The sequence below is a fragment of the Pogoniulus pusillus genome, chromosome 14, assembly GCF_015220805.1.
Source record: "Pogoniulus pusillus isolate bPogPus1 chromosome 14, bPogPus1.pri, whole genome shotgun sequence".
NCBI classification, from domain to species: Eukaryota; Metazoa; Chordata; class Aves; order Piciformes; family Lybiidae; genus Pogoniulus; species Pogoniulus pusillus.
Window position 1 is genome coordinate 26,269,889 of NC_087277.1, and position 17,794 is coordinate 26,287,682.

General features: G+C 47.8%; 1 protein-coding gene across 1 annotated transcript; it reads right to left on the reverse strand.

The window, feature by feature from the left end:
- Positions 1 to 1,311: 1,311 nt before the first annotated feature.
- On the reverse strand, positions 1,312 to 16,602 carry TMEM64 (transmembrane protein 64). Its single transcript, XM_064154663.1, has 3 exons — positions 15,841 to 16,602; positions 8,223 to 8,378; positions 1,312 to 3,952 (listed from the first exon to the last, which is right to left on the reverse strand). The coding sequence occupies exons 1-3, from the start codon at positions 16,600 to 16,602 to the stop codon at positions 3,758 to 3,760; spliced, it is 1,113 nt and encodes a 370-aa protein (XP_064010733.1). The 3' UTR covers positions 1,312 to 3,757.
- Between the last annotated feature and the right edge of the window lie 1,192 nt (positions 16,603 to 17,794).

The window sequence follows — 17,794 nt, forward strand, 5'->3', positions numbered from 1 at the left end:
AAATTAAGGCAGATTTGATACACCATTCCTAGCCACACACTACTGAGAGCAGTTCTTCTGCTTCTCAAACCTCAAACAACACTTGCTGAGGTTATTGTGCACAAATTGCTAAGGAAATAACAAAGCTTTTTGGACAAAACATGGTTTTCATCAAAAGTACTCAGCATAAAATTAATTCTGACTAATTTAGTACACAGTTTCACTTACCACAAGGAGGAGGAAGGAAAACTGGTGACACACAACTGAGAGTCCTTCTATATGACTTGCAAGCTGGTCACAAGTCGTGTCTCACAGGGCTTGCTACCGAGGCCAGTTCTCTTCAGTGCCTTCATGAATGATCTGGGTGAGGAGATCAAGGACACCCTCAACCTCAACCATCGAGTTTGCAGATGACACTAAATTAAGTGGGAGGGTAGGAAAGCACTGCAGAGAGATCTGAACAGGTTAAATCAAGAGGATGAGGCTAGTGGCATGAGGAAGTGGGTCTTGCAATTTGGTCACAAGCCCAAGCAACACTACCAGCTTGCAGCAGAGTGGCTGGAAAGCAGCCAAGCGGAGAAAGGTCTTGGGGTGCTGGTGGACAGCTGAACTGTGTGCCCAGGTGCCCAAGAAGGCCACCAGCATCCTGGCCTGGATGAGAAACTGCCCAGCAGCAGTAAAGAAGTGACAGTGCTGCTGGTGAGGCCACAGCTTGAAAAGTGTGTTCAATTCTGGGTGCCACACCACAGGCAAGACATTGAGGTGCTGGAGTACGTCCAGAGAACAGCAATGAGGCTGGTGAGGTGTTTGAGCGGCTTCATATGATGAGTGGCCGAGGGAACTGGGGTTGTTTGGTCTGGAGAAGAGAAGGCTGAAGGGAGATCTTCTTGCTCTCCACAGCTACCTGAAAGGAGGTTGTAGTGAGGCTGGTGATGGTCTCTTCTCCCAAGTAACCAGCGACAGGACAAGAGGAAATGGGTTGGAGTTACCTCAGGGGAGTTTTAAGTTGGCTATTAGGAAAATGTCTTTACTGGAAGAGTGGTGAGGTGTTGGAACAGGCTGCCCAGGGATGTGGTGGAGTCGCCATCCCCAAAGGTGTTCAAGAAAGGTGCAGATGCAGTGATTTAGAATATAGTTTAGTGGTCATGGTAGTTGGTGTATTAGTTTAACTTGATCATCTTAAAAGGGCTTTTCTAACCTTTTACAATCTGTGAAATCCAAACTTGCTGCTCTTTCAACACAGACAACTACCTTTGTATGCACACATAAGGACACCACTCTGCTGCACCTTCTCCCCAACTGCTTCACAGCAAACAGAACATTTGATGCATATTCCTTTAAAGAAATTGGAGTGGATTTATTGTATAAAATTATGATTGGCACAGTACAGAAAAGTTCCTTTGAATGCACATTTCCCATTAACTTGTACACAAATCTTACAAGTATCAAGCAAAATGCAAAAGTCTTAAGAACTACTTCCATACTACAAAAAAAGTGTTCACATAGTGAAGTTACTCTCATTACAAAATGTCATGGAAATAAAAGCACTTCAAAATACCTATCTGGGAAATGTTGTCAAATAATCAACTAAATCTTTAGTTAAAAAAAAAAAAAGCAAAGAAAGAGATACCCTCTTCAAAACACTGTTGGGTTTTTTTGTGTTTGATTTGGCAAGATGGAGCAAAGTTCAGATCAGTTCATTTATGGAAGGATTGTTCTTTCCAAGAAGCAAACAAACCAAACAAAACACACACACACAAAAATCCCAAACCAAACCATGGTCAGGAAAGGGCTCAATTATACTATGATGACAAATAACGCCATCAGAATTTATCTGGCTCTCTTGTTTTCACACAGGAGCTGTCAGAGGCAGAGATGTGTAAATAAACACTTCCAGGTATATGCAGATTGCCTTCTCAAAAGCAAAGCAACCAAACAAAAACAAACCCAAACAACAGAAAGGAGACAATCTGAACTTTGTTGTTCCATTGAACTGGTTCAGTTCCTTAGGTCACAAGACCCAAGGACAGCAGTCTGCAAAGGGTACACGCCGAGAGAACAAAACTGAAGCACCAAAAAAGGCGCAGATGTCGAGCTATGCAAGTACTGTACAGCCTCATAGGAAGACTCTTAGAGGCCATCAGGTCTCTGCTACCCAACAGCCTTGAAGACCTGCTATTCCATAACAACCCAAAAAGACTTGAACCCAACAAGCAGCAGCCTTACAAAAGGGAGGCACAGTCATACTAGTAGAAAACGACACAACTTTGAAGACCGAAAGCATCCTTAAAACCTCACACAAAATAACTACACAGCGAGCAGGACACGACATCACCTTTGTATCGGACGCCCTGTCCGCATCCGAGAGGTTAACACTGCCACCTCCTGCACATCCACGTGGAGCTCACACCTACAGGTGTGTGCAGGCATCACTGCTGCTCTCCGCTTACACAAACACACAGAGGTTGCTGTGGGGTCAGCCAGTCCAAACGCAGTGCAAAACAGTCCGCGGCACACGCCACAGGGGCGCTACCCACTACAGTGTTGTCTTGCAAAAATGAAGTCAGAATTCCTGAGTCTCAGAGACATCACCACCCTCCTCCACTACTGGATTTAGTTTTCCAAGGAGGAGGTCTAGTTTTCCCTATTTTCACTCAGCTTGTGTCTTCTAAAAACACGTCACACTATTAGAAGAAAAAACACATGCCAACCAAAGAGAAGTGTTAAAGCTTCTTAAAGGGAGAGAGGGAGTTCACTTTACAAAATAAAGGCCACCTTCATGTAATATTGGTACTGTCACCATCCCATCATTGTGTTTTAAAGGACAGATTTAGCTCCCTGTTCTGGAAGCCTTGTTACATGCAGTCATGCGAGCCGGGAAACTCCATCCTTTCACCACTCACAAGTACTACGAACAGGACTAACGTGGAACAGCCCTTTGGTACAATCACCAAGGTGGTAAAACCAATGCAACCATCGAGCCACAAAGTCTCTTTCCAACAGTCACTGCAAGCGATTAAAACTTCTGTGTTTTCCCTTTTGCTTTGCATATTAACACAGTGTAACTTAAAATGTTTTTTAAGAGCACTTCAGTCCCACAAGGTAGGATTTAAGCTTGTGTGAATACATAATGCATGGCTCTGCAATGCTTTTAATGACTTATAAAAATACATTCAACCAAAACTTTACTATAGGGCTTTTTTTTTTTTCCTGTTGTAAAAACCAACACTGCAGGAAAAGCCAAATGGTCCCATCATTAGCTAAATAACACACTCCAACTTCTGGAAGCAAGTCCAAAGCAAAAGCACATTCAAGAATAACAAACACTGAACTGCATACTTTCCCGTTCATCTTTATCAGTAACAAAGTTCTACTGCATATAATTATTCAGCCTTATAAATAATGCTAAGCAGAAAAATATTGACCTCTGTGCTACTTTTTCCTCAGTTTTATAGATGCATTTCTCAGTCGATAGAAGCAAAGGAAAACAAGAAAAGACCAACCCAAAACCTAAAGTGCAGACTACAGGCCGTGACAGGTGTAATAAACGACCAAAGGTGCAGTCAAATGTGTGTTTACAACTCAAGTTACTTCTCACCACCTTTCCTTTCTTGCTAGAAGTCACTCCATGTGCAACGAGGAGCTGGTCGGTTGGTTTGTGCCACGGTACAACCTGTAACCATTTTTAGTTCTTATTTCAAACTAGTTGAATTGTCCAGGGATGTTTCTGAGGTCCACAAAATCCTTATTTTGTTAATACTTAGGAAAAAAAATAGAATCACACAATATTGACACCTCCTCCAGAGAATGCTACTGTCCTTTTGTTGCAGTAGGTGGTTGAGCCACTGATGCTGGGTTGGCTGTCTTTGCCAAGTGATGTCTTCATTTCCATCTCGCACGCTACAATGGCTGCGTTCAGCTCCACTTGAGCTCGGTGGACGACATAAAACATGAGTCCTATGCTTATGACAATCTGCAAATGAAACAGAAGAGTGCTGTAGGCTACTGAAACTGTAAGCACCAATACAAAGCAGATGTTGACAGATTCACAGAGGCACCTGTTGGCTCTGTGTTTCACAGGCGAGACATCAGAAGGGAGATGAACTTAACCAAGGAGCGCCTCTAAACTTTGAGATGCTCACAAGGTAACCTGCATATCAGAACACAGGCATTACATAGAACACTGATAAGAATTGAGAAGTTGTTTTCTCTCTTTCCATTATCATCCACATACTCACCAGAATGCAATTCCTTCCCTTTCTCTCTTGGAAAACACGTTTCCACAACAAAAGCAGTCTGAGTCAAAAAGGCTGACTTCTACTGTCCTGGTTTTGCTGGGAGAGATTCCCAGGCCAGACAAGGATTGCAGGCTGCTGCCAGCTTCCAATCAGCCAGGCAGCTGACCTGAGCTGGCTCACAGGTGCACCCCATGCCATAAAAGGGGGAGGGTTTGGTTAGGATAGGAGCTGCTCCTGAGGACTGCTTTCCTCTCTATTTTGACTGCCCTTCTTTTGCTGGGATGAGCACAGCTCTGTGCATTTCAGACTGGCATTGGCATTAGTTTGGCTGTTTCATCAGATCCATTTTCGTTTCAACCTGTGGGTCTTCTCTACTTGATCTGATTCCCCTTCTCTGCTGGGGAAGGGTCATACAGGCAACTGCTGTATCTCTGTTAGCTCCTGTCTGGGGCTGAATTATCTGTATATCAGGCAAGTAACAGGCTGAAACTGCACTGGGCCTCTACAACATGCAAACAGGTGATGCAGAGGAAAGGAAATGAAACTTCTAGTCCTCACTCCTCCGGCACAGAAGACAGCAGAGAGCAGCAGTATCACCATGCTTCTCAGATACCAGAACCAAGCAGGGCAGAATCAGAGCTTGTGAGTGACTTGGAGCAGTCTGTATTGGAAGAAGTTGGTTTCCGGAAGATGGCTCGGGGAGGGGACAGGATGTTGGTGGTGTGGGGTTTGGAGATGTTTGGGTTGTGGGTTGGTTTTTTTTTGCTTTAAGGAGGAAATACTGTCCAAAACATCAGAGGATTTTATTGGAGGTTTTTTGCTCTAAATTTTATTGCTAATAATTTCTCAGCTTTCACCACAAAAAATCATCAGGAATAAATTCTTTTGCTTAGAAATGACTCATTCAGTGACACTGGGCATGCATAGCACTCCTCCTAGCCTTTAGTTTCAGTAACAGACCAGTTAAATTGTCAGCTGAGATACTCCTTAACAAACAATAATTAAATCTTGCTGTCTCATAGTGATAGGCCCTTTAAAAGAAGTAAACTCCTCTGCCTTTCTTCAGAATGTTTTATCAAACTAGCTGGAATCTGCAGCTTCCTTCCAGTAAACCAAAAAGGTTTACAACAGAACCTAAAGCTTTGAGTCCAAAAGCTGAATTTCAGTATTAATTGGTAAGGATGTGTTTACTTTAAGATTAATGACCACCACTTTTATCAGCATGGCATAAAAGATGTTGAGTATCACTGAGTTAAGGGGATTGACAAGTCTGGCTATAGGACAGTTGTGTCTGGGAGGCATTCCCACCAGTCTCCAGCTCAACTTGCATCTCAGTGCAGGTCTGACTGCCATATCAATCAAAATTGCCCAGAACTTTTGTCCAGCCAAGTTTTGAGAACTTCCAAGGATGGAGATTAGACTATCTTCCCGGGCAACCTGCTCCACTGCTTGCTTACCCTTGCAGTGAAAAAGACTTTCCTCACAAATTTAAGTTGGTTTTGAAATGAACTGGCCAACATAAGAGTCAAAAAGAGAATATACCAAGTTCTGAAGGTATAGGAAAAGCAGCTTATGCAAATACTTCAATCTGACTGGATTGCTACCAGTAGCCTGGTTCCCCAATAAGTATTTTTAGAATATATATACACACACTCAAGAAAATTATGAAACATGAAGAATTCTGGATCAATTTACTACAACAAACTTCCATTAAAGCCCAACCAGGCAAAGCATCAGGCTGATGCCTGACAGAAAGCAGGACAACATTAGTAATCCTTCCACTAACAGGTTCCCTTGATTTAGTAAGGTCCCAAGGACTGCTCTCAAAGAGGTGAGAGCTCCTCCTCAAATGTTCAGCCTCTCCAGACAGCACTTACCTGAGTAACAGTTATGCTACAGACTGTACACAACCCACAAAGGAGAGCTAAAGTCAGTTAAAATCGGGGGGGGGGGGGGGGGGGGGGGAAAGGGGCAAGACCACTAAAAACTACCACCCTGGAAACAACGTTTCACTATCAAAACGAAAGCTGATCAAGTAATCACTTCTATGATCTATCAAAGTTATTTACCTCTCATGTAAAAAGATATTTTAAATACTCATAAACCTCTTCTGTGAGGTCTCTAAATTATTCTTTTTAAGAACACACAAATTCGGGGCAGAAGGAAAGCCAGGGGATGTATAAAGCACTCTTAGACCTAGTTTTATATCTGAGCATTGTGAAAATCAGTTTTATGAGTGTACAAAAACTGAGGAAGATGAATGACTGCAGTAGCAACTGAAAGTTTGCAAACCATGGTAACTGCTGGCCAAACACAGCCTGAAGCACCCTGCTGCTGTCTGAGCAGGTTTTAATATATGATCTGTCTCTAAAATACTCTGTGCTTGTCATGCTCTCAGACTTAAGGCCTGTCCCCAGGATTTGCTGACATATTATTTCATCAGCTAAACTCATGTAAAGGTACTATGTACTTCTCATTAATTTACTCACTTGCAAAATTAGGATATTCTGATTTAGACATTAGCATAATTGTATTTCTTCAGCACTTTTCATCATCAGTACCTATGCAGAATTGGGAGCGTTCAGTGCTAATGGTGAATCCTGCTGGGTCCAAGCATACTGAACACACTATTCCACAGCAGGAATGTGCTGCAGGAGAAAAGGAAAAGCACTTGTGGAATTCCACATGTGATTTCGTGTAAGGGTGGCTTGACAAGTCTACAGTTCATCAGGATATTGCCACAGAGGGCAAGAGAAGAAAACAAAACTGTGATAGGAAGAGAGAATGATGAAGTTCTGCTTCATGCCATATGAGGTAGGAAAGAATTAAAGCTGTTGAACAGAAGAAACCAAAGGCAGAAACAGTGCACCCTGTTCTCTGGGTATCTAGAAGTCAATAAGCATGTGAAAAAGAAGTATCAGCTCAGTTTTACACAATCCACTGAAATTAACAGAGTTGCCAATTACACACTCTTTAAAACTATTAGTTCTCAGTACCACATGCCAGGACTTGCTTGGTGCTCAAGTCTGTAAGATGCTGACCGTCTCAGAGTAAGGAGCTATTATGTTAACAGAGAGCACAACCCCTACAAGATACATCCCACCAGACCTCCTGTAGCCCAATCCTTTCACACTGGAGGCTGTGCAGTGTGACAGAGAAATCAGCAATGCTGAATCTCTACATCTCATATATCCTATATGCATGCAGTTTCCAAAGTGAAGATTCAGTGACTTAGAATCATAGAATCAACCAGGTTGGAAGAGACCTCCAAGATCAGCCAGTCCAACCTAGCACCCAGCCCTAGCCAGTCAACCAGACCATGGCACTAAATGCCTCATCCAGGCTTTGCTTGAACACCTCCAGGGACAGTGACTCCACCACCTCCCTGGGCAGCCCATTCCAATGCCAATCACTCTCTCTGCCAACAACTTCCTCCTAACATCCAGCCTAGACTTCCCCCGGCACAACTTGAGACTGTGTCCCCTTGTTCTGTTGCTGGTTGCCTGGCAGAAGAGGCCACCCCTACCTGGCTACAGCCTCCCTTCAGGTAGTTGTGGACAGCAATGAGGTCACCCCTGAGCCTCCTCCTGGCTAAACAACCCCAGCTCCCTTAGCCTCTCCTCATAGGGTTTGTGTTCCAGGCCCCTCACCACCTTTGTTGCCCTTCTCTGGACACCCTCCAGCACCTCAACAGCTCTCTTGAATTGAGGGGCCCAGCACTGGACACAGCACTCAAGGTGTGGCCTGACCAGTGCTGAGTAGAGGGGAAGAATAGCCTCCCTTGTCCTACTGAAGAAGAGGCACAGCTACAGGAGTGGAACCTGCCTACTGTTTCCAAAAGCAAAAGCCTGTCTTGATACCCACTGGTACTGAAGGTGCCCAAGAAGTGAGGGGAATAAAGAAATCAACTCAAACACAAGATAATGATGGTTCCCAAGAACACCTGATTGCCCAAGTAGCCAAAGAGACTGTTACCAAGGTCTGAGAGCAGTAACTTCATCTTACCTGTAAACCAAAGATAAAATAGCCACTGACACTTTGTTCTGCAATCACATCCTCCATGGTGCGCAAGGTGGTGCCCAAGTACGAGTTCAGGAGCTGAGTAGGAAGCAGTCCAAGTGAAGAAGCCATCAGGTAATTGGGTAGTGACAAATCTGTAATCTGAGTAAGAGAAGGCATAAAAAACTGAGCTGTCACAGCTCCAACACAAGTGCATGAACAACCAGCCTACCCCTCCCACAAGCATCCATACCCCCCAAAAATGAAAGTTTCTTACATGACTTCACTGCCACTTTTCCACTGCGCGTAATAAAACTGCATGTGGCTGGTTTTCAGCTGCCCTTTACATAGCTAGGAGGTTTCATTTCATTTCATCTTACATTACACAACACCTGAGTGCCAAACTCATTAACTAAGGATGCAATTACACTGTTCATTGAGGATGTTTATTTGCTTGTGGTGAGCAAAGCTCTAAAATATACAAGAGTTTGCTGGCACAAAGAAGCTATTTCCTCAGATGTGAAGGTCTAAATGAAAAAAAATCTATTCACTTTGATTTTTATATGCATGGCAACTAACAAAGAGAAGCAATTGTTCAAACTGTCACTGCATTAAATATCATCTAGGTAACCAGTGTGGCAGATACAATTTGCCTTTGCAAGGAAGGCCAGCTGCATGCTTATTAAGACACATATCTCTGTCAGTGATTTCTAGCAGCAATATCTATCTATAGGAGTATCATTAAGCTTTGCCACCAAAGATAAGCTGTATCACACTTCAATCAGTGAACAAAACAGTACACACAGTTAGAGCCTTTGTTAGTTTCTCTGTCAAGAAAACACTAATACTACTAGTGGACCACTAGTTGGATTAAGTGGCTTGATGGCCGCACCCAAAGAGTGGCTGTCAATGGGTCCATGGCCAAGTGGAGGCCAGTGACAAGTGAAGTCCCTCAGGGATCAGTCCTTGGATAAGTCTTGTTCAACATCTCTATGGGTGACATGGACAGTGCCACTGAGTGCATCCTCAGCAGTTTGCTGATAACACCAAGCTGTGTGGTGCAACAGACACAGTGGAGGGAAGGGATCCATCCAGAGGGACCTGGACTGGCTGGAGAGGTGGGCACAAGCCAACCTCATGAGGTTAAACAAAACCAAGTGCAAGGTCCTGCATCTGGGTGGAGGTAATCCCAAGCACAAATCCAGGCTGGGCAGTGAGTGGCTGGAGAGCAGCCCTGAAGAGAGGGACTTGGGGGTGCTGGTGGACAAGAAGCTCAACAGGAGCCAGCAGTGTGCACTTGCAGCCCAGAAAGCCAAGCAGAGCCTGGGCTGCATCAGGAGAAGTGTGGCCAGCAGAATGAGGGAGGTGATTCTCCCCCTCTGCTCTGCTGAGACCCCACCTGGAGTACTGCATCCAGTTCTGGAGCCCCCATTACAAGAGGGATGTGGAGATGCTGGAGCTTGTCCAGAGAAGGGCCACAGGGATTCTCAGAGGGCTGCAGCAGCTCTGCTATGAGGACAGACTGAAAGAGTTGGGGCTGTTGAGTCTGCAGAACAGGAGGCTGCGAGGTGACCTTCTTGTGGCCTTCCAGGACCTGAAGCAGGCCTACAAAAAAGCTGGGGAGGGACTTTCAAGGCTATCAGGGAGTGACAGGACTGGGGGGAATGGAGCAATGCTGGAGATGGGTAGGTTCAGATTGGATATGAGGAGGAAGTTGTTGAGCAGGAGAGTGGTGAGAGGCTGGAATCGGTTACCCAGGGAGGTGGTTGAGGCCCCATGGCTGGAGGTATTTAAGGCCAGGCTGGATGAGGCTGTGGACAGCCTGATCTAGGATAGGGTGTCCCTGGGCATGGCAAGGGGGTTGGAACTGGCTGATCCTTGTGGTCCCTTCCAACCCTGACTGATTCTATGGTATTTTCTTTCCTCTCTTGGCTGTGAAATTCCTGTGCTGGGCACATCTGTGGACAGCCTACGTGGGAACAAAGTACACAGCACTGGCTGCGTTAACACCAGCCACAGGGAAACACTACATGCAAGAGCCAAGAGGCCAAAAATGCTCCCACAAGAAAAATGAAAACAGGAGGACACTATAGGTTGAAAATGAGTATGAAAAGGGTGATTTTGAAGAAAGCCATCTAAAGAATTTTCCAGATGTAATAAAGTGAGTTCTAATTAAGAACAGTCCCTAATGCTGGGAACCTAGATGGAAATTACTGACCTTGAAGGCTTTGTACAAGAAAATAGAAGTTACTCATTTTCATCCTGCTAGTCTTAAAATAAACTGTGGGTACTACCAAAGTCACTGTGCTGAATTCTCCCAGCTTTGAGCACCATCAGTGGAAAGTTTTTAGGAGGAAGGGCAGGCAGTAGAGGAGAAGAATGCAATGAAGCCTAAATATGAAGAATAATTCACTGGAACAAGATCCAATAAGCCAATTCCAAACTTCACACTGCAAATTACACTTCCCACAGGCTAAGATATAAATGAGCAACACAAATATTTCCCTCTCTGTACAATACTAATTTAGATTTCTAATGAAAAAGCACTTCACAGCTGTGTCAGAACTTGGTACTTGACTGAAGCTTTGACAAGATTCACTACTTTATTTTAACATTAGAATAATCTGGGCCATTGTTTAAGAACCAAAACTTCCCCTACTGTCAAGGGAATGAAGAACTGCTATTAAAAGGCTCTGAAATACCAATGCTGAGGCAAGACTTGTTAAGTAGGACACTGTCATTAAATCTAATGGAGCTGGGATACTTCCCAAAGATTGCTTTAACACTCCCAGGCACCTCTTCCATTTTTATAGATGTATTAAGGACACTTGGTTGCAGAACCACATGTTTGTAGATGGAAGCAACTGGAGCAACTGGAAGTGCTGGGCCATGAGACTGTTTCCAAGCAAAAAGGAGGCTGCCAGTGGACACAAGTGGCTGAGACTTATGCTTCCTGATTGAAGTGATCAAGGAGAGGGAGGGAAAAGAATTGCAGGTGTCCTTTTAATTCCTGGTTTGTGGGGTTTAGACCTAGTGGTATCCCCTTCCCCAGAGGCAGAGGAAGTGGACAGCATTCCTTCCTAAGCCACCTAGAGAAATTTTCAACAGCAACTTAAAGCTTTCCATATCTTTCCTTCTATTACACTTTACCTGTTCTAGAAAGCTCAGACTGGGGCGGGGAGGGGGTCTGCACGGTCAAGATACAGAACAATCTGAGCTCTTCTAAAGAAAGCCCAAGGCAGCAAAAATTAGAAGGCAAATCCCAAAGCAAATGTGGATGCCAACTGTTAGAGGCCATACTGATGTACTGAAATAAAAGTAAGAGCTACCTAACCACTCTGGTAGTAAGAATGTTAGTGATAAATTCTCCCACTGAGCCTTGGACAGGCTTTGCTCAGTAAAACTTTGGTCTGTTCTTTGCAGCCCACACATTTGGTTCAGTCCTATCAAAGAATAAATGCCTGTGCCAAGACTTTGTTGGGGGCTCACGTGCCTTTGGGGATTCAGGCAGATTTCTTTCTCCTCAACTGACAAAATCCTCTGTTTCAGATCAGATAGGCTTAGTAAGAGAGAGCAAAGGGCAATTCTGATGCTCTTTACTTTCTAAAAACAACCCAGACAACCCAGGTAGGGAATAAAACAAAACCCAATCAAAAAATAGCCAGCAACTCTCCAACAAGCAGAGTAAGCTGCCTGAATCTTCCTGCAAAGCAGGCACTATTTCTTGACCTCTGATTTCACTGTGTGCATTTCTGGAACCACGGATTCACACTAGGAAACATTATTTCTTCCATACAATACTCCTCTCAGAGGAGAAAGAAGAAACATGAATTCTGATCTAAACTGCACTTGGCACTACAAATAATCAGTTTGCCTAAGTCTAGCTCCAGAGCCCCAGCAGTGGGAAGGAGCTGATAACCTGCGTGCCAGGCCTCTCTGCAGAGGTGCCGTGGGGAGAGGGCTGTGTGGGCAAACACTTCAGCAAGAGCTAGCAGCCCATCAGTGGCTCCAGCACTCTGGCGTCACAGGAGTGACAATTCAGCAAAACCCACTCAGAGAAATGCAAACATGCTTTCAGTTAAGAGGTTCCTAGGTCTTCCAGAAAAGCAAGTAAATGCCTTACCCCTCTGCTCCTGCTGCTGGTGCTTCCCCAAAGAGCAGCAGAGCAATGTTAAGAGCGAGATATTCATGCCTGGCTGGTGAGAAACTATTTGTGTTAACTGTCCTCTTGTGCTGTTTCAGATCATGCAATCCCATCACTAAGCAAATGCTAGGAAGCTCCCCCTGCCTTCTGTGCAGTCCCCTACAAGTGAACCATCCCAAAAAACCCTCAGCAGATTGTACACACTACTGAGCAAGTGGTTGTAGACACCCATTAATCTCAGCCCTGCAAATTACCACTCTCACATGAAGGTTATGCCTTGTCCTGGACCACAAGCGTCACTTCCTTCCCCTTAAGTATTCTCAGTGTCTTCAGTTTACTTAATGCATGCAGAAAATATGCACAGGCCAGACTGCTGGAAAATTAAAGATGCATAAGTTTCACTGTTCTTTCTTTTACTATTAGGAGCAATCCTTTTCAAACTCACTGCTGAGATTGCTAGCACAGGAAACTGACAGATGGTTTGTACTCCCTAAATCCTCCTGCATTTTAAACTTCAGCAGAGCAGTAAGTTTTCAAGTCAGTCAAATTTCAAGGAAATCTGTGTAGGTAAAATTTTGTATTCTATATGTAGCTTAACTTTGACTCAGTAAGAAACTGGCTTGTTTGCAAGCAATATTTTTACCTTTTCAGTAATCTTGTAGTTCATATTAAATGTTCTCAGTTAAAAACTGAATCCACCCTGCTTCCTTCGACTACGTTGCAATGTAATAAACCCAAAGTAATAAATGCAACCCATCTGAGCAGGCAACATCCAAGTTATTTGGCACACTCAAGAACCTGGCTTCATCTCATTTCCTATCTGTTATTGTAACACTGTAATCTTCCACTGGGAAAGAAAGTTATTTAGCTTGCAGGAGTTAGAGAATGCAAAACACTGACTTGCAGCATCATTTTAATACTGGACTGGCCTGAATACTCTGCTGAATTGGGTTTCTCTCAGAATGGCAATGCCAGGAAGGAAATAATTTTAACACTTTGATTCTCTGGTCAGTTCTTCAGACTCAATACTGCTCTAAAACATTCGCTGAGTGCTTCAAGTGACACCCACAGCTTGTGAGCAACCCAAACACAACAGCTCTCCCCATTTTCGGAGAGTCACATTACAGCAAAAGCTTCACCTGGTATACCGGCAGTCTGCAGCCAGCAGCACAGGTGTAAGCTTCACCAGTCCAGCAGGAGAATCATAGAATCAACCAGGTTGGAAGAGACCTCCAAGATCATCCAGTCCAACCTAGCACCCGGCCCCATCCATTCAACCAGACCATGGCACTAAGTGCCTCAGGCAGTCTTTTCTTGAACATCCCCAGGGACAGTGACTCCACCACCTCCCTGAGCAGCCCATTCCAATGCCAATCACTCTCTCTGTGCAGAACTTCCTCCTAACATCCAGCCTATACGTCCCCCGGCACAACTTGAGGCTGTGTCCCCTTCTTCTATTGCTGGTTGTCTGGGAGAAGAGACCAACCCCTACCTGGCTACAACCTCCCTTCAGGGTTAATATGGTTATTTACCCAGTTATATGGGTAAATAAAATACCAGAGCTTCTTCTTATTCATAACATGGAAATGCTTATGGGATCTGCTTAGAAAGGAGATGCTGCAGCTCTGACAGGCAGAGATCGCAGCTCCTGAGACAAATGCCCTGCTACTCACTGTTACACATAATCACCTTCAACATTCCACGTCGGTGGTAACCTCTGAAAACCCCATGGCTTTTTTTTTTTCCCTTAAATAACAAACTTGGGATTCAGTGACCTACTCATTTCAACTAGATGGCTTTGTCAAGTATGAGCAAGCACTTCGCAAGGGTAGAGGATCAGGACTGCTGATGGAGGGAAGGGAGATGGAGTTGTTTAGCTGGGAGAAGAGGAGGCTCAGAGCAGACCTCCTTGCTGTCTACAACTACCTGAAGGGACATTGTAGCCAGGTAGGAGTTGGTCTCTTCTGCCAGGCAACCAGCAACAGAACAAGGGGACACAGTCCGAAGTTGTGGCAGGGGAGGTCTAGGCTGGATGTCAGAAGGAAGTTCTTGCCAGAGAGAGCCATGGGCATTGGAATGGGCTGCCCAGGGAGGTGGTGGAGTTGCTGTCCCTGGAGGTGCTCAAGAAAAGCCTGTATGAGGCACTTAGTGCCATGGTCTAGTTGACCGGACAAGGCTGGGTGATAGGTTGGAGTGGGTGATCTTGGAGGTCTCTTCTAACCTGGTTGATTCTATAAGAAAGCAGCAGAGCAAAACACTTTCCACAGGGTCTCTTGCATTAAAGAACATGAGTTACTATTACAGTTTAAAAAGTATTTCACAATCTGGCTTGCCTTGGGGTTTGATTTCACTGAGTTAGCAGACACAAGTGAAGCGTAACACACAGCCAAGAACAGATCCCTCAGAAAAAAGCATATGGAAAGAGCTGAGGGTCTGAAATTGTCATCCACAGCAGGATGGTACTCAAAGGCAGTGCCCTCTATGTTCTTTTTTACTTTCTTCTTTCAGATGATCAAAAAGAACACTATGAGTTATGTTTCAAGCTATCCTTACAGAATTTGCCAATCTTCACCTAAAAGCAGAAAGAAAATCAAGTCCAACCCTTTTCCAAGCTCAACTTGAATTTAACCTGCAGTACCACTCCGGTGTACCATGGCCCTTCTCAGCTCTCAGTCTACACTTCACAGTATCACAGTATCATCAGGGTTGGAAGAGACCTCACAGATCATCAAGTCCAACCCTTTACCACAGAGCTCAAGGCTAGACCATGGCACCAAGTGCCATGTCCAACCTTGCCTTGAAGTGCCCCAGGGACGGCGACTCCACCACCTCCCCAGGCAGCCCATTCCAGTGTCCAATGACTCTCTCAGGGAAGAACTTTCTCCTCACCTCCAGCCTAAATCTCCCCTGGCGCAGCCTGAGGCTGTGTCCTCTTGTTCTGGTGCTGGCCACCTGAGAGAAGAGAGCAACCTCCCCCTGGCCACAACCACCCCTCAGGTAGTTCTGCCCCAAATACACAATCTCTCCCATGTGCACCGTCTTAACACCCTTTAGATTTGCTAGATGCACGCTACAAACATCACCCAAAGCCAGCAACAATTTTAATCTGCTTTTTTCTTTCCAGTGTAGTTATTTATACCAAAAAAGCTAAGGGAGATCTAGCACGACTGCTTAAAACCACTTTTTCTCCCACTTAGGTCACTCTGAAAACACAGGGACGTTAAAACTGTTATTTGCAGCTTTTGCTACACAGCTGCTCCAGTTTCTAAGTCTCCCGAATGCCAGTGAGCAGTTCTAACGCCGTACCACCCAACGCGGCACCTTGCCCTCCCTCCGCAGGCAAGGAAAGAGCCACCAGTCAGAGCAAGTAGGGAGGGAGGGTTGCTTGTGTTACAAGAAACCCAAGTTTCTTCGCGGGACAGGAGGCAACCTCCGCCAGTAACCCCAGTGCTGCGCCGCAAGCCACGCTCCGGGACTCACCGCGAAGACGGCGTTCTGCAGCCCGAAGGGGATGGGTGTCAGCCGCGCCAGAGCCACCACCGTGAGGCCGTTGCCGCCCTCCACGACGCGGACGACGGCGCTGAGCGTGTCGCTGCCCTGGATCCTGGCCCGAGCCCAGCGGGCCAACAGTCGCCTGCAGGCCACGTGGGCGACGAAGGTGCCGATGAGGACGCCGAGCACCATCAGCCCCATGCCCAGCACGAAGCCGTAGAGGTAGCCGGCGGCCACGTTAAGCAGGATATAGCCCCAGCCACAGGGGAAGGACACCACGATGAAGCCCACGGTGAAAAGCAGCACGCCGGCCAGGCTGTCCAGGCTCTCTGCCCAGAGCAGCAGGTCCCGCAGATACTGGCGCACCAGGGCCAGCGAGGCGAAGCACAGGGCCGCCAGCACGCACACGCTGAGGCAGCTTTTGCACCAGCAGGTGCCCAGGAGGCAGCAGGAGCAGCGCCAGCCCCGCGCCTCGGCCAGCCCGGACCCGCCGCCACCCGCCTCGGGCAGCTGGCAGAGCAGCAACTCCGCCGGCGGCAGCCCGTCCTGCTCCGCGTAGGGCCCCAGCAGCAGCCCGCCGGCTCCCGCTGCTTCCGCCGGGACGAAACCGACGGTGTCGCCGCCGCCTCCTGCCGACGTCCCGGCGGCTCGGGACAGCCAACGGCCGAAGTCCTGCCGGACTCCCTGTATCGCCGCCTGCTTCACAGCCCGAGCGAGCAGCTGCAGCGCCGCAGCCCCCACGCCCCACATCCCCTCGCCCCGCCGCCCAATTCTAGCACCCCCGAGCCGCCCAGCCCCGTCACTCCCCGCCTCCCCACGCAGCCTGCGGGCAGGGGCGGTCGCTCCCTCATCGCCTCGCCATGGCTCGGCTGCCGGCGGTGAAACCCAGCCGAGGGCCGGGCGGGGGCGGGGAAGCGGCAGTGGGGAGGGCGAGCAGGCGGGGGCCGCGTATCGCCGCCGCGCGGGCCCGGCGGGCGGAGGGGCCGCGGCGGCCTCCGCGCTGCCTCCGCCTCCAGCCGCGCCGCCGGGGCTGCGGCGTTAGACGGCGGCGGCGCCGCCACGCTCTCCGTCCCGGCGGTGGCAGTGGTGGCCCTGGCGAAGGGCGAGTCCCGGGGGGCGGCGGCGGCAGCAGCAGCAGCAGCAGCGGGGCTCCATCTCCCAGCGCGCTGGGCTCCCGTTCCGCTCCGGGAAGCGCCTTCTCGGTGCAGCCGTGCCGATGTGGCAGCCCCGGCGCCGCTAGCAGCGAAGGGGAAGGAGGCCGGGCTCCGGCGGCAGCAGCGCCCGGCCCCGCCGCAGGGCTCAGCGGCAGCGCCGCAGCCCGCCCCCCGCTTTGCCCCGCCTCGGCAGCGGCAGGCAGGCAGGCAGGGGCACCGCCTCTCCCGCCTCCCGCGGGCGGTCGTACCCCTGCCTTTTGCTGCCCCGTTCGCGGCGCTCCTCGTTGGCGAGCGGGCTTGCGCGGGGCGGTATTAAGAGCCCCTGTGGTGGCTTTCCGGCAGGGAGGTGCGTGGTGAGGTGTCTGCGAGTCGGCGCTCACGCCAGGCTGCCGTGGTGCGTGGGCCGCACTCCCTCCCTGACGGGAAGGCTCTTCCACGAGCAGCCCGGCTTGCTCTGCGGGCACGGCAAACCTCTCCCGCTCTGGCGTGAGGGGTGGCAACCACGGCCCTTTGGCCACACAGCCACTGCCATGGCACTTGCAGCGTCTCTGCATCGGGACAGCTTGGCTCATCTGGCTGCTGACCTCAGATGCGTGAGGGCTTGGACACAATTTTGGGTGTTGTGAGCTGGACTTTTAAGACATTGCTAGAAAGCAAGCAAGCAAGCCTGAGTGAGCAGTGATGGCTCAGTTTACAGGAGTGTTTCCTCAGGAGTCTTACCGATGCTTGACAGCTTCACAGACTCCTGTTTCTGTGGCGTTACCAACGACTGGAATCATATAGTGCCG